Source organism: Salarias fasciatus, chromosome 5 (genome assembly GCF_902148845.1).
Source record: "Salarias fasciatus chromosome 5, fSalaFa1.1, whole genome shotgun sequence".
NCBI lineage: Eukaryota > Metazoa > Chordata > Actinopteri > Blenniiformes > Blenniidae > Salarias > Salarias fasciatus.
This window is the reverse complement of record NC_043749.1, coordinates 35356035-35372705: the sequence shown is the minus strand read 5'-3', so window position 1 is coordinate 35372705 and position 16671 is coordinate 35356035. Positions and strand designations below refer to the sequence as shown.

The window sequence follows — 16671 nt, the reverse complement described above, 5'->3', positions numbered from 1 at the left end:
AATAATATGGATTTAAAGTATTCAGAGTAATAATAATAACAATGCATTGGTTTTATACAGCGCTTTTCTGGACACTCAAAGACGCTTTACATTGCATTCTTCATCGTCTCCATACTGGGTGGTGGTAAGCTGCTGCTGTAGCCACAGCTGCCCTGGGGGGGGCAGACTGACGCCATCGGCCCCTCCCACCACCAACCATTCACTCTCACAACTTTCATACTTAGGCAAGGTGGGTGAAGTGTCTTGCCCAAGGACACAACAACAGTTTTACGCCTGCAGGAGCGGGGATCAAACCGCCAACCTTCCGGTTAATAAGACAACCCGCTCCACCATCTGAGCTGCTGTCGCCCCGTAACAACAGTAACATTCCAACCTTTCCGTTCGCCGTCCAACCGGCTGATCAATGATCTCCTCCTCCTCTTCCTCCTCCTCTTCCTCTTCCTCCTCCCAGCTCTTGCAGTCTGCAGCTCAAGAAGAAAAGGCTCTGAGTGGTGTAAAGGTCAGGTAGTGTAGGGTCACAAGAGGAGGAGAACCTCTGCAGAACCAGACCCAGAGGTTCTCCCCCGGGAACCCCAGAGCTCCTGAGCCTCTGGACAGAGATGTGGTTCACCCAGCTCCCCTCGATGTCTTTAATCATGTCACTAATCAGAGGAGAACCTCAGAAGGATTTCCTCCGCCGCAGTCAAGAGGGAAGAGTCCTGCTCTGAACCTCCTTCGACTGGCCGCTGTGTGAAATGTGTCCTATACCCGGTGTAGCTTGAAGGCCTGAGTCCTGGTGGGGGCTCAGTCCATGGACGACGTGAGGCCGTTAACACCCCGTCACACATAAACACTGTAACAATACCTGAATGAACACTGACTGACATGAGGACCATGAAATCAGAGTATAGCAGGTGATCACGTCATGGTTCAGCATGGTGCAGCCCTCAGCTCTGTCAGCCCCGCCCCCTGTTGCTCTCTGGCCCCGCCCCTGTAATTCTTTATCTAGCTCCAAAACTCCCAGATGGCAGCCTGCAGTTCCTCCAGTGCTCCAGCAGTCTGAACCCGAAGCGCTGACAGGAGCTCAGTCGGACGTGAACTTCACACACAGAAACGAAGTTTTCGCTGAGTCGTCATTTTATTTTGACAGCTGGAATCGACCAAGTGTTCAAACATCCACCACCTTCTTTCTTCTTTTCTCTGCTGTGACCAGTGTGTTGTTGTCCTGCTCGTGCTGGGATCAGGTGAACTTTCTGTTTTCCTTGTGTTGTTCTCAGCTGCAGTGCAGGTGTCTGTATTTTTAGTTTCCATTCTTCAGCCCACTTCAGCTCCTCACAGTGCCTTCTGCCATGACCTCTCCCTCACAAAACTCATTCCAGACTTCTCCCGTAAAGACAGAAGCAGTGAAAAAGCCAAACCAGCAGTCGTACAGCGTGAGAGCAGACACTGGAAGCCACATGTCAAGCTCTGGTCATTCTTTCACTCAATAAGATTTCTTTTGTTTGGGGACAAAGTAGTTGAGATATTTCTCTTGTTTCCTTGGTAACATCATTGTGAATGTATTTTTGGCAGTAAAAAAGTAATTGAAGGAGCGTATGAGAGTAGTGTGCATGTATGGGAGGAGGAGGTGCAGCTGGAGGAGGAGGAGGGAGCCTATAAAGCTGCTGCAGCCTGGGCGGAGGCAGACGGCCGCCTGCTCCCACCGGCACACAGGTAGGACACACACACACATCACACACACACACACACACTCACACTCCTCACAGGGTCCGCTACCTTCATACACTGCCGTTTGGAAGAGTGGTTTAGAGTCCGAGTGTCTGCTTGACTATTTTTGTTTCTCTGGATCTCAGCAGCAGAAATAAAGAACCTTCAGAGGAGGACAGCAGGAAAACACCTCCAACCGACGGATGGCAGTGAATTCAAATGAAAGACTTATTATCTGTCATTTTCCATTAGTGTATTAACTTATATCTGTAGTGAGGACGTGAAGCGGGCGTTTGGAAGCCGGTCGGTTGGGTTACTGATCTGTTTGAACACTTTATAAACCAAAAGAATCAATCAGCTGAGCAGCTGAGTTGAGATCAAAGTGCAGAGAGATGCCTGCTGCATCAGGATGACGGACAAACCCACGTCAGCCATGCATTATTGATCAGAAACCGGGCTTCTTTAAACGGGGTGTGGTCTCACTGATGCGCTGCTAAGCAACAACACTGGAGCTGTGCTGTGTGTGTGTGTGTGTGTGTGTGTCAGTCTACAGGTTTTAAAGTTGTCCTGTTAGAGCAGTGGTCACGCTCCCACAGCTCCACCACCAGTCCGGTCCAGGCCCCGGAGCCTTTCTGTGTGAAGTCTGCACGTTCTTCCTGTGCATGCGTGGTTCCCAGGGTTCAGTGGAGTGGTGTGGAAAGTGGAAATCTCTCGTGTGTGTCAGTGAAATGTTCTGCTGGTGTGTGAGCGCCGTGTCGAGCCAATCATTGAAATCCAGAAAAATTAAATCAGAAGAAAGCAACCTTCTCTAGAAATAATCATTATTTGATGTGTGTGTGTGTGTGTGTGTGTGTGTGTGTGTGTGTGTGTGTGTGTGTGTGTGTCTGAAGTGTTGTGTTCCACTCCTGTCTGCAGCAGTGAGAACGTCTCACGCCAGTCAGAGTTACCAGTCTAGTCCTGAAATGCTCTCGTCCAATCAGCTGCATGGATTCTGTCCTCGGGCGTGCTCGTGGAGGAAGTGACTCCCTCTCTGTGTTTGGGTCTGACTGTGGTGTTTTAGTGTTTTAGTGTTTGCTGTAAGCTGATCTCTGAGCTGTTACCTGTGAATCTTTTCTGAGTTCTTCTTCCAGAGCTGCAGCTCGTCCAGGATGCCTGTCAGGATGCCTTCACTCCTCATGGTTCTCATGGTGGCGGCTTTGTCGGCAGAAGTCTACACCAGGAGCTGCCAGAGAACCTCCCTCTACGCTCACGGTATTTTCATGTTGAAATAATGCAGATAGTGTGATCTCCTGGAGTCAGGTCCAGCCTGGCAGCTCAGACCTTGGTGCACTCGTCTCCCTCAGGATCTTCCCCTCCATCCCGCTGTATTAATCTGACTCTCAGCTGTGTTCATCGAGCGGTGCAGAACTGGGCTGCCCCCAGCAGAGCCAGCGTTCACCGTCTGAAGCCTAAAGCCTCGTCAAGAAAGCAACGCAGCTAGAATCAGGAGTTCAGTCAGAAAGAGCGGAAATAACACAGACGCCATTAAACCACTGTGCTAGAATGTCAACACTTTTCCATTACAGGCCCTAAATTTCTCCCACCGAAGAAAAGCTGTGGTTGCAGTGAGAATTCTCTTTGCTGGAATCATCAGCTGAAACTGTTTGGAGACCTCTGTCTTGTTTCTCCTCCAGATCCTTCCATCCTCAGAGTCCTGGATGGCGGCAGGCAGGCGCCGGCGCCGCCGTCGGCCCGCCGGGCGCTCCGCTCGGCCGGGGGGATCCTCTCCAAGGCCTCGTGGTGGAAGCTGATCTTTCCACTGTTCATTGGGAAACGTCAGGATGTGTCGACGTACAACGTCAACTCCTTCGGTCTACGTTATGGAAAGTGACACAGGACGAAGTCTGACCCCCTCACACCTCGGCTTTTATTCTGATCTTCATATTTTATATCTGAAAAACATCTCATGTTAAAGGTTTTAATAAACATTCAGCTTGAGACAGTCAGTGTTTTGGCTCATTGTGGGATGTCCTGAAACAGACTGATAGTCAGTGAATTTATTACTAAAGCAAGTAAAAATAAATACGAGAGCAGTGTCACATGAATGTGGAACAATTAAAAAACAAGACAAACTGTGTTCAGGTCAGCTTCTAACAGTGAATATTCAGCACGGGGAAAAAGGAGGACATCCAGCAGCAGCTGGTCCCACACCTGAGACCTGCAGCTCTCTGTGACGTCCAGCTACAGCGTGCATGGAATGAAGTCAGACTGTCTTCAGTGTTTCCGTCTCCGCTGTGTTCAGAGCTTTTTCTGAGACGCTCGTCTCTTCTGATCGGCCGTCGGGTTCATTTGAGTCCCGCTGTGTTGAATTCAGTTGATGGGACTTGATCAGGAAAGGCAGGAACCTGTCTATACTGGACGTGAAGCCCGGTTCATGCTTTCCACGCCTGTGATTTCAGCTTGTGGGTTTTATTCAGGAGGTCTGAAAACATTCCGTACCTACTGTATGTAAACCGCCAGAACTCAGAACGACGGTGGATGATTGTGAAGGCGTGTTGAGGTGTGTGGAGGAATTCAGGTCATTACTCATTCATTCAGCTAGTCAGACCACGAGCTGCTGCCGGTGGCGTTGTGGTCAGCACTCTCGCCTCATAGCAGGAATTTTTGAATCGGGCCTTTCCACGGTGGGACATCATGTCCTTCATGCGTGAGTCTCCTCCTGCGGTCCATAGGAAAGCACGTGTGGGTAAAAGGTACGTCGGAGTGCTGCAGATGGATGGACGGATGCTGAGAGCCTCCTGTTTCCCTGCTGGACCGCGTCTGTCTGATCAGACCATGGAGGAGCTGCTGGACAAAAACTGAGAGACAAGACAATCTGTCAAACCCAGAGACCTCAAATGGAATGAGTATCGAGCTTATCAGGAGACGCAACGTACTGCACGGAGGAAAGGGATGTCCACGAACGACAGCACAAACCCGATGGCTGCAGGGAACAGGGACCTGCAACGGAACAAAGGTATCATGGAAAAAACACGCAACAAGTCGGTCATTCTGACATTTCTTGCTATACGAACAGTAAATATATAGCATATATTTTTCCATGACTATTGACACTAGATTCTCACTGAAGGCATCAGAAATATGAATGAACCTTTATGGACATGTGTAGTAAACAAAGCGTGTGAAATAACTTTTATACTTTAGATTCCTCAGTGTTTCCCCTCTCTGCTGTGTTGGCGGTGCTGCTGACCCTTGACCTTCTCTAAACCAGGTCACCTGAAGAGGGTTTCTCTTCACAGCTGGGCCTCGCCATGGTTCTCCTTTCACTCTTAATGTGTTCAATAGTTCTGTCAGCTGAGCACCAGCCTGACTTCTGAGAACCGATCAGCTGGTGGAGCGAAGAGAAACAACACTCCATCTTTACTTTAACTCAAGGAGCAAACATTCGGCCAGTGGAAATCTGTCCCTCTGAGCAAAACGTGGTCCAGACCACGTCTGTAAGGCGTTCTCTCTGCACATCCAGAGGACGTCCTCAAAGGAGGAGTCCAGATCTGAGATCTGAGGTCCCCTGCTGTGTCTGTATGACCGGATGGCTTCTGCATGTATGATTCCACAGTAAACCCATGGTTCCAGATAGATAGATAGATAGATAGATAGAGAGATAGATAGATAGATAGAGAGATAGATAGAGAGATAGACAGATAGATAGATAGATAGATAGATAGATAGATAGATAGATAGACAGATAGAAGCACACAATCCTGGTAACTAAATTATTATTAAAAATCATACCACTGAAAATGAACGACTTTCCACATTTACCTGAATAAAAGCACAAAACCGTAACTCTCCACCAGCATCCCAACGACTGGCCATCGGCACAGGACCAGAGACACACCTCCCAGGAAGAAAAAGGAACCTCGGAACTTTTCTCTCTGGAAGAAGAAACTGGCCGCCCTCCTGAAGCCGATAATGAACATGAAACCAGCAAGGAACAGGACCTGCAGGGAGAGGAGGGAAGACGCTCACTCCTGGAAGAGAGTGCTTCTAATTCTAGAACCAAAGCTTTCTTCAAAATTTGACCAAAATGTCAAGTTTTTCAAATTAACAAGAATTTGTGCAATGGTGTGACAGAAGTACAGATTACTCACATTCCCGAAGGCCAACAAGACGGAGTCAAAGTAGAGCAGAACCCCGAACAGCAGGAAGAAGAGACCGAATCCCACCAGCCCAATACCGACCTCTGCAAGGTCAGGACGCACAGGGACAGGGTCAGTCCAGAGAGACCAACACCGTCCATCTCTCTCTCTCTCTCTCTCTCTCTCTCTCTCTCTCGCCCTGTGCCCCTGTGGCCATATGGGGGCGCTGGTGGCCTGCTGTGTCCTTGCTGCTTGCCCTGTCTCACCTGTCTGTGTTCCCCTCTTTTTAAGTCCTGCTCCCCTTGTGTGTCCTGTCGGCTCCTTGAGGGTCTGTCCATGTGGTCTGTCGAGTGTCCTGGCCTGCCTCAGCTCTCATTCCTGCATTCCTGCATTCCTATGTTCCTGCGTTCCGTTACTCCTGTGACCTGAGATCCTGGAAATAAATGAGTTTTCACCTCCACCTGGCTGCCTGTGCGTGGGTCCTTCCCTCTGACACCTGTTGGGGTGCTCCAGTACTCACTCTGGACTTCAGTGACGGTCACCATGGTCCAGGCCAGCAGGTCCGCCTGGTCTCGTCTCTCCTGGACTCGGTTCCTCCAGACTGTCAGCAACGCGTCGGGGTTTCGTTCCGTCACTTCGACCTTTGTGCCCTGATGGAGTTCCTGTGTGATGTAAACATTAACCAGCTTTCCCAGGTCAAAGGTCGGACACCTGAATGATGTGATCAGCTTCCCAAAGCATTGATTAGCATTACATTACCTGAGACGGACGGGAGAATGCAGACAGAACAACAGAAACTGGGAAAAGTGCTAAAAATGGATTGAAAAAGTTCAAATGGTTAATATAGCTAACACGTCCTTATCAATCAGTCAGTCTCTTCATTTGAGCAGCAACAACAGCAGCAGTTGTCCATACATCAAATAATGATATTTAAAGTGTGCTCAAAAAGGAGCAGGTAGAAGTCCTTCTCCCCTGTTTTCAGAACATTCTTTAACTCCTCCCTGTAACAGCTGTTCATTTGAGGTTGATCGATTCCATCTTTTCTGTGCTCATGTTCGTCAGTGTTTGACTGTTTGATATTCCACTTTCTTTGCATTTATTCTGTGTGGAACGATGCCTGAAGGAATCCTGCTCTGGGATTAATACGGTTCTCTTCTTCTTTCTCTTCTGTGTTACCAAAACTGAGTGATTTTGCTGGAAAAGAATTAGGAAACAACAAAAAACAGCTACTAAAACAGCTGAAAAGGGAAAGAGATGTCCACCATCCTGTAAAGTCTGAGTATCACTGACTCTGAGGTTAAAATTAATCCTCAGGCGTACAGGTGACGGGTTGAGAGGCGGTATTGACTCATGGTGGTGAAACCAGAGCTGCATCAACCAGCTGGAGCCACGGCGGCTTCACACCAGAACGAAATGAAGTCCGTCTTTTTGAAAAGCTGTTTCAGTGTCAGCGTTTGATGTGCTGCACAAAGAGAACTTACCGAGATAATAACTGAAGTGTTTCCCTGGATGTTCCTGACAGACTGCAGCCTCCCACCGCCATGGCAGAGCTGAGAGCTGACCTGACAGGAATCAGTCTGGATCCCGTTCAGCGCTTCCTTCGTTTAGACCAACGGCTCAAGGAATGGAAAGTCTGACTGTCCTCAGCAGGGGGTCTGCCACCTCTCCAGCCCCAGTCCCCCAAACCACGGGGTGCAGCGCCACAGCGAACACCCAGGGGAGTCTGTGTGTGTGTGTGTGTGTGTGTGTGTGTGTGTGTGTGTGTGTGCGCGCTCTCTACAGCATTTGGTGGTGAACCTCATCAGACGGTGTTTATTGTTCAAAACACTGAAGAATTCATCAGCATTAAGAGAAACACAGCAGCTATATACATTCACTTTATTGCAATGTTTTTTTTTTCTTTTTTCTGGAAGCAAGCACATTGTTTTTGTCTCATTTTCATCATTTGCATAGTTCAAACAATTTTTTCCCAATATAACAACAGTAACATGTAATAGCAGGATAAACTGTGACTGCACTCCGAAATATTATATATACTGACAGATGTATATCATGTATATATACTGTATATATATTTATATTGTCTTTGTTCTCCGTCGGTCACAATGCTACATCTAGTATCAAATACTGGACGCCTCCGTTTGGCTATCACATTTTACACATCAAACCCCAGTTAATTAAAAAAATAGAATATTCTGATCCTTCAAACAACCCTCCAGAGCAATACAACAAAACAGCGTCTTGTTCGTGAAAAATGCAAAAATGCTGTGTTACAGGGTAGAAATTGGAATCTGTCATATCCATACGTCTAGAAAACTAATTACAACCTCTGTCCAAATAATTTCCTTTCTTTAAAAAAAAGAATTATTCTCTGAAACTCTCGTTTTATTTATGTGTGAGATTTCAATCTGTATGCAAAGCTCTTATTCTGTATGGACGTAAACTACACTGAACAAAGTGGAGGCATGTACACACACACACACACACACACACACACACACACACACACACACACACACACGGGACTAAGTGGAGGCTGAGGTAATGTTGAAGCTACACAGGTAATTAATGGCTGAGGTTCAGGTGAGTTTCCAGATAACTGATTACTTTTATCCAGTGAAGAGAGAGTTGATGAAAGTCTGGAGAAGCGTGGAATTTGGAAGACTGCTTGTGTGTGTGTGTGTGTGTGTGTGTGTGTGTGTGTGTGTGTGTGTGTGTGTGTGTGTGTGTGTGTGTGTGTGTGGTCGGGAGACGCAGTAAGTGACTGAAGGTTTGGCACAAGTGTGAAACTCTGCTAACTGTAAAAAGCTTCAGATTACTGTAACCGCCTCTATTTCCACTGGAATGTCTCCAACAGACAAAACAGCTGTTTTCACCTGACCTGCAAAACATGTTTCTAGTTGGTTTTCTAAAACTTTCACAAGGGTCAATTTCATGATCAGCTGTGGAAATTAAAAACAGACGGTGAAATCCTCGTAGCACATGTTGTACAGTGGTCAGTCGCGTTTCAGCAGTATGTACAATAAAAGGCAAGTGTTAAACACATCCGCACAGGTAAACATTGGATCAGTCTGAAACTATGGAGGAATGGACATTCTGTCATGAGGAGAAGAGTGCAGCCCCACATTCACCACACCTCCAACTGTCCAGGCCTGAGAGTCCAGGTCCTCCAGACTCCAGTCCTGACGGGAACATGTGGAGAGTAACAGGTGCTGTATCATCTGTAAGCTTATCATCACACCGTGTGTGTGTGTGTGTGTGTGTGTGTGTGTGTGTGTGTGTGTGTGTGTGTGTGTGTGTGTGTGTGTGTGTGTGTGTGAGAAATGACTGAGGTATTCTCTACAATAGGATGTTAACTTGCAGATCAGCTCACATCCTGGATCACCTTCAGCCAGACGCTCTGATTCTGACCAGGTCCACAGATTTACACAACCTGGAAGATGCTGAAGCAAAACCCGCTCAGGGATTCTACTGCTGACCCCAGTCACAGTGAGTGAGGAGGCCCCGACCCCCCCGACCCCCCCGACCCCCTCCAGGCCTCAGCGGGTCTCACCAGTCACGGGCGGTTCCACCTCTTGGCGCTCTCACAGTTGATCTTCTAAAAGAACTGAAAATCAGACGCATGCACCCAGAGTGAGGACTGACCTGAGGTCCCACCAGGGCCTCCTCTCAGTCCCTGTGCTCCTCCCTGTGGCCGTGGGTCTCTGTTGACTTTCAGGTCCTGAGATCAGCTGGATGTGGGGCTGATTCTGATTTCTTTTAGCTCAGATCACCATTTCTATCTTCCAGTACCGAGTGTTTGTTCCAGTGTCTTGGGCGAGCCGGTCAGTGTCTGCAGTGCTGAGAGGATCAATAGGAGGCTCCTGTAGAGGAGTCAGGACCGGCTGGACCTGCTGGACCTGCTGGACCTGCTGGACCGGCTGGACCGGCTGGACCGGCTGGACCGGCTGGACCTGCTGGACCGGCTGGACCTGCTGGACCGGCTGGACCGGCTGGACCGGCTGGACCGGCTGGACCGGCTGGACCAGCTGGACCGGCTGGACCTGCTGGACCTGCTGGACCGGCTGGACCTGCTGGACCTGCTGGACCGGCTGGACCTGCTGGACCGGCTGGACCGGCTGGACCTGCTGGACCTGCTGGACCTGCTGGACCTGCTGGACCTGCTGGACCGGCTGGACCTGCTGGACCTGCTGGACCTGCTGGACCGGCTGGACCTGCTGGACCTGCTGGACCTGCTAGACCAGCCCGGCACCCAGAGTGAGCGGATGGATTAAAGCGGCGTCGGGGTTTCTGCAGGTCCTCTGGTCCCTCAGACCGTCTGGAGCGTCGGTCCCGCTGCTGGGAGCACAAAGCCGTCCGTCTCCAGCCGATCCTCAGAAAGACGCTCCTTCGAACTTCACGGCAGCCAGGGCTTGAACTGGAAGAGCCGAGAACGAGCGTCAGCAGCTGGGCTCCTGTCCTGAGACAACCCTACAGCATGGACTCCTCTGACCTCTGACCTCTGACCTCGTCTCATGCTCTTCCTGAAGCTGCTTTCACGGCTGAACCAACAGAGACAGCACATCTCGGCGTCTGATCAATATCCATCATTCTAGGACTTTCTAAAGTCCTGAATCAACCTGGACCCGGTGTCGGGTTTCAGCCCTCGGGCCACATGTTTGACACACCAGAAACTCACCTTGTGAACGTCACACCTTCATGGTGTGAGCGGCGGCGGAGGAGGGGAAGTCAGCGGAGGAGGGGGGAGGACCCAGGGTGGACGGGGGGGTGGTGGGGCTGGAGGTGCACTGGGCTGGGCGGTGGTCGGGTGCAGTGAAAGGGAGAAGGAGGGGGAGGTCAGCAGGTGAGGAGTAAAGCCTGAAATCATCACGACACACCCAACTCCCAGCCTGGAACACAGGAGCTCTCCCACCATCTCCCATCATGCCTCAGCGGAGGCTGCAGTCGGTCTACCCTCATGCTGACGCCTCGCCTCACCCAGACCAATCAGCCTGACTCAGACGTCACCCTGATGAGGTTCTGACCCGCCGGACTCCTCAGGTCCGGGACAGGGAGGTCCTCACCGGAGAGCAGGCGGCTGCGGCGGGACGCCTCGGCCGCCAGAGCGCAGGAGATCTCGATCCGCTTCTCCTGCTCCTGCAGCTGCTGCTGGGAGCTGGGCGGCGCCGCCCCGTCCGCCGGGCCGTCCAGGAGGGGAACCATGTTCTGCAAGCTGCTCACACAGCAGGAACACGAGGGGGGGGGGTTACAGAAACACTCACGGTGGTTTCTCATTGGTCAGTCAGAGGGAGCGAAAGCCGTACTTTGATTTGGCGATGAGAGTTTTGATGCGCTCCAGTTTCTTCTGCTTCTCCTTCTGCTCCTCGGGGCTCATGGGAGCATCGTCCTCCACGTCCAGGTACCGCTCGGGGATCACAAACCCCTCATGATCCGCCAGCTGCCGCAAACACATTGAACTCATCAGAGCAGCAGAAGGAACAGCTTTATGAGCTGTTCTCCTGAATCACACTGAACAGTGAAAGCATGTCTGCCTCCTCTCTGCCGCCGTGCCCTGAAGCCTCACCTCCGCCTTCATGTCGCTGGCTTCGGGCTCGACGTGCAGCCGCCGCAGGCGAGCGATCTCTTCTCCTGGAGACTCGTGTCCTTGGCCTCGAACAGCGACCTCCAGGTCTTTAATGTCAATCTCATGAGCTGTGAGCCGCCTCCGGACCTGTCCACACACACACACACACACACACACACACAGAGAGAGAGAGAGAGAGAGAGAGAGAGAAGTGTTTTCCTGATGTCCAGTGCCTGGAGTCTGTCATTTCGCTGGGAAATCCTGCTGTCACACCCGGAAGGCGACGTCTTGGTCTTACCACTCTGTAGTTGGCTGGAGACTGACCACTGGACAGGTTGAGGCTCCTCCTCTTGTCCCTCATGGAGCTGCTCTGATGGCGACGGATTCGCTCGTTCTGCTCTTCGATGCTCATCTTTGACTTGACCTCTGCTGGAAACACGGCGCTCTTTGGACGTTCCTGGAACACGAGGAGATGAGCCTTCAGTTCAGCGCTCAGACCGGTTCCTCTGCTCTGGGTCACCATCCTGGATGTCCTCCAGCCATTCTGTCCCCAGATCCATCACTGTGAGGACAGGAACCGCTGGGGACAGGGACACGGATAGTTGAGGACAGGTGTCCCTGATTGGAGGTTCTCTACTGTTTTTTGTGCTTTTAACCTCTGCAGAGGGTGAAGACCTTCCAAAAGAGTTTCAGGTCTCACATGAACGTGACTGCATGTCAGCTGTTGTGACATGAACTGGAACTCACAGTAAACTGCTCAGAAAATCTAAACTGGACACTCGTCTCCGTCCAGCTGAAGGAACAGCATCTGTAAGGAGGAGGGCTTATCGTTCAGGCTCCTGCAGCAGCGCTGGCCTCTTCAGAGGAACACCGCCGGGCTTCCAGCTGACTGCTGTTCTTCAGTCTGTGCGTTTTCTTTGTTTGGTTTTTTTAAGAATAGTAATACATATAATTTCAAGGTGCCTGTCTCTGTGCTGAAGGATGCTAGAAGAATATTTTCAGAAATACTCAGTGCACATTAAAAACAGTCAAAACTACGTGAGAGACGGTAAAACAGTTTTAAGCAGTTTGATCAGATGCGTTTTGAATGAATGGATGTCTCTGGGTTTGGGTGGTAAAGACTTCCAGAGACAGGGAGCAGATCCTCACGGTGGACAGACGGGTGGAGGGGAAGGAGGACCGGAGGGAACGGGATGGAGTGGTACCATGGAGGGGGAGGTTGTCATGGACCCTCAGTATTAACTGGGAGAGTCTGAGTTGAATGCAGAACTGAACCAGGAGCCGGTGGAGCTGTTGGAGGACGGCAGCGATGTGGTGGGTGGAGGAGGTCTGGGTGGAGGAGGTCTGGGTGGAGGTCTGGGTGGAGGAGGTCTGGGTGGAGGTCTGGGTGACCAGCTGCTGAATTGTGGACCATGGGGTGTGTGGAGGGATCTGTGAGGGAGGCTGAGGAGGACTGCGTTACAGTCATCCAGACAGGAAGTGATGAGGCTGTGGGGGAGGAAGGTGAAGGAAAGAGGGGTGAGGGAGGGTGGAGACGATGGATGCTTCATCGATGGAAGCAGGCAGAATGGGTTTAGTTTAGTTTAGTTTAGTTTGGTTTAGTTTGGTTTTTAAGATCCCCATTAGCCGCTGAAATCTCAGGAGCTATTCTTCCTGGGGTCTGGGCTGATTTTACTGATGTGAGGCTGAAAGAGTTCTGTGGAGGACGGAGGACTGGTCAGTGTCGACAGAACACCTGCTGGGACGTGTCAAAGAGGAGAACTTCAGTTGAATCAGGTTTTTGTCTCAGCAGTGCAATCAGTGAGGGAGTGGAGGATGAGTGAAGAGGAGGGGCCCCAGCACAGAGCCCTGGGGCACACCTGGTGATGGAGGAAGAGATGGATTTAAAGGACTTCAGCTGAATGAACGGAGGGCAGTGAAGGAGGAGAGACGGGCGGCAGGCTTTGACCAGCTGAGTGGGGACAGGTTCAGGCCATGATGGACTGGATTCTACTGGATCATACTGGAGCTCCTGGCTTTTCTAGTCCTCATATTGTCGGATGTGGTTATTGCAGGATATCATGCCGCTATCATAAATCAATCAATTCCGTCCAAGACACATTCACATAACTACCTAACAACACAGTACATCTTTAAACTTTCCCTCAAATTAAACTGGACATCAGTCTAACCATCAAGTTTTCTTTCCTTCATCGGGGAATATTGATTTCAGGTTTTCTTTACCGGCTGCTGTTAAAAGCAGCATGCAGTTGTTGCTGAGTTTAGTTCACAAACTATTTAACTTTCTAACTAAAGACTCATAACTTAAGATACTTGAAAGAGTGTTTGCTATGTGAGGAATCAAAAGTCAGATGATCAAGTTTATTTTCGTAGAACTGAGTGAAAGCTTGATGGAGCCTCATGTGGCTGCAGAGGTTAGAAGAGTCAGATTACTGAACTGCCTTCAACCAGGAGACTGTGAAGAAGATGAAATCGCGCATCAGCCATGTGTGTGTGAGTGAGTGTGTGTTCATGGTACACAGTGAAGACTCAGGCAGTGCCTTGGGTGAGACTCAGCTGTGTCGGAGTGACGTACCCTTCCACCTCCATTGGGTAATCTGCTGCTGTGTCCAGCAGAGCTCCTGTGTAATTCATCGGTGGGCGACTTTGTTCTCGGGGGAACAATGCCGACTGGCAAGGCAGAAGGGACAAAAAGAGGAACAACACAAGTAAGTATGGGGTCTCGAAGGAAACCTTTTCAAAATGACTGAAATGTATCTTGCATTTTACACCTCAGTCTGTCATTTAGAAAAGTCATGAGGAGGCTAACTGGTTGAGTTATCACAGGGCAGGTTAGCTGGTACCTTTGTTGGTGCTGGACAGTCTGTCGTGGACTTGATCCTGCACGTCACCAGTAGCGCTCAGCTCTCCAAATGCAGGCTGCAACGCAGACACACTATCTGTCATGAAACGAACACTGCAGCGCCGACTCGCTAACACCTTCAGACCAGCGTTGTGTGCAGAGCTCGACCAGGTGAGGTCAGGTGTGTCTCACCCTCAAAGTGACTCTTCAGCTTGATACCAGCCAACAGGAAACTACGAGCAGTGAGCAGCCAACTTGAAACTGCTAGCAGGATGCAGCTAATAAGGACGCAGCTAATGAGAAGAAGCTAACAGAAAGCAACTAACAAGGAGCAGCTAATGGAAAGCAGCTAACAGGAAGCAGCTAAAAGGAAGCAGCTAGCAGGAAGCAGCTAACAGGAAGCAGCTAGCAGGAAGCAGCTAGCAGGAAGCAGCTAACATGAAATTGGAGCCACATCCTGGTGACTGTAAGAAAGACCAAGGTCTGCTACTCCTTCATTCAGCATTTAGAGTTATTATTTCCACAGCAGCACAAACCTCTTCTCATAAAAACCTCCCAGTAAATATGGGTGAATGCTTCACTTGTTTCAGCTGTGCACCATGTCAGTGACAAGCATTTGGAACAAAGAGAAGGAGAGAGTTTCAGACGTTTCAGCTGCAGGTGTGTCGGGACCTCAGGTATGCATCGGACTGGCTCGTTCACCCTGTCACTTTCATTCAGGAAAGCTGAATAAAAACCCTCGGCTGCCATTAGGGATAAAACTGTACCTGTAGCCTGGTGCTTCAGTGAAACATCAGTCCTGAACTCCAGGACGACTGCTCTGTGTGGAGAGTAAGAGAATCCTGGTTCCCTGGAAAAGCCTCCACCAGCAGAAGCAGCTGTCCAGCTAGCTTGCAGCTAAGCTCTCCACAACAGGAGAACCAGACTCAATGCTGCTGCTGAAGCACCGCTGCCCTCCTCTCCTCTTTCACTCTCAGCAGGATCTCATGTCTACCTTATTCACTGCTTTGTTCCAGAATACGGTCAAAACATTTTCCAGGTAAGGGGCCTTTGTTCAGGACATTTAAATTCAGCTTTTAATGACCCTGTGCAGCCTGGTCCTTAACGGCAAGACAAAAGCTTGTGAGCTTAGTCTCATACCAAATCCATACGGGTGGAGTGATGGAACAAATAGGAAGCAGAGGAATGAAAACGGAAATGGAGAAGTGAGGTGGAAGAATGTTGTCATGAGCATGTGAAGATGGTTATGATTGGCAGTCAGGAAAGGGGAAGTGAAAAGAGCAAAAACAGCTAAAATACCTTTCTGATGTGAGAATCTTCACCATCAAGGTAACCATCAATGCCCAAGCTGCAGAGCCAAGCGGTGCTGTCAAAAGGCAGAGGAGGGATGGAGGGAGGAAAGGTGGAGGAAGGCTCCAGAGGGTAATACGACTTTGGGAGTGGAGGTCTGGGAGGGACACTTTCCTAGATCATTGTGAGGAGAGGAAGGAGTATGGAAGAAGCAGAGAAAGGAGAGGAGTAAAAGAGAAGGCTGCACATCAGGAGGAGCGACAATAAGCCAAGTGCAGAGTAGAAGGGACTCAGGACTCTGGATGGTGGTGTTTTTGAAGAGTTAGGCATGAAACGCCATGGAGTTATGAAATGATTTAGCCTGGTTGCTTCTGTCAGCTCATACTTTTAAATAATGTCTGACTGTGATCCCATTATAAAGCAGAACTGATCACTGTGCCTCATGGAGTTGGGCTTTGAACTGATTCAGGTCAGTGAGTCCAGAGACATGAAATAAAACATGCACATTGTTTCACTTTCATTGGGTCCATGTGAAGCAGTCAAAGAAAAACATATTTACAGATTACGGAGGTATTTGAATATCATTGAAAGAAGAAATGTTAAAAATGTGTTTCTGTAAGAGATCCAAAAAGGTGCAGGAAGTGTCAAAACCTCTAAAAACTAAACATGGTTCCTGTATTGATAGTGGTGGAGACTGTTGTGATGAGGACTGTTCTCTCTAAAGGTGGGTCTGCATGAAGACTTTCCCTGAACGGGTACTCTGCGAACCAGGCTGGGTCCTGGATACCACCTCAGGGTCCAGTTCTGCTTGGTTGTCAGGGTGAGTAAGAGGCCTGGTTTCTGTCCCGGTCTGAGAGCTGAGCTGATGATACCACTGACTGTCTGGACTGAGACTTCGGAAACTAGAAAGAGAGCGTATGAAAAGATCTGGGCTGTAGTGTAACGACAAGCCGTCGGTCCAGTAAGAGTCCTGGAACTGGAGGAGCCTGGATTCGGGCAGCGACAGTCGTCTGCTGGTGGACTGATCTCTGAGGCTGCTGGACAGGTGAGGGTCTGGGTACACGTCTTTCCGAAGGCCCACTCGAACGTCGGTGCTGCTTTGGTCTTCAGATAACCAGCGGGTGTGCTGGATGTCGCAGCGGGTCTGGACTAAGGCTGGTTTCACATGATTG

General features: G+C 49.9%; 2 protein-coding genes across 12 annotated transcripts in view; both read right to left on the bottom strand.

Annotated features, from left to right (window-relative positions):
* Positions 1-4440: 4440 nt before the first annotated feature.
* Positions 4441-6349, bottom strand: golt1a (golgi transport 1A). The gene is made up of 5 exons (XM_030092158.1): positions 6325-6349; positions 5817-5908; positions 5488-5666; positions 4602-4665; positions 4441-4523 (listed from the first exon to the last, which is right to left on the bottom strand). Exons 1-5 carry the CDS (start codon positions 6347-6349, stop codon positions 4494-4496), a joined length of 390 nt encoding a protein of 129 aa, XP_029948018.1. The 3' UTR covers positions 4441-4493.
* Positions 6350-9919: 3570 nt separating this feature from the next.
* plekha6 (pleckstrin homology domain containing, family A member 6) overlaps positions 9920-16671 on the bottom strand; it is a 36834-nt gene continuing 30082 nt past the window's right edge. For 9 of the 11 annotated variants that reach the window (XM_030092140.1, XM_030092142.1, XM_030092136.1 and 6 more), the window contains 9 exons: positions 15509-15673; positions 14211-14286; positions 13943-14037; positions 11666-11824; positions 11368-11514; positions 11108-11241; positions 10868-11016; positions 10483-10596; positions 9920-10221 (listed from right to left, as the gene is read on the bottom strand). In XM_030092140.1, the coding sequence (XP_029948000.1) occupies positions 10493-10596; positions 10868-11016; positions 11108-11241; positions 11368-11514; positions 11666-11824; positions 13943-14037; positions 14211-14286; positions 15509-15673 (1029 nt within the window). In that variant the 3' untranslated portion in view covers positions 9920-10221; positions 10483-10492. The remainder of the gene's footprint in view (positions 10222-10482; positions 10597-10867; positions 11017-11107; positions 11242-11367; positions 11515-11665; positions 11825-13942; positions 14038-14210; positions 14287-15508; positions 15674-16671) is intronic. The other 2 variants (XM_030092143.1, XM_030092144.1) reach the window with 2 other exon arrangements.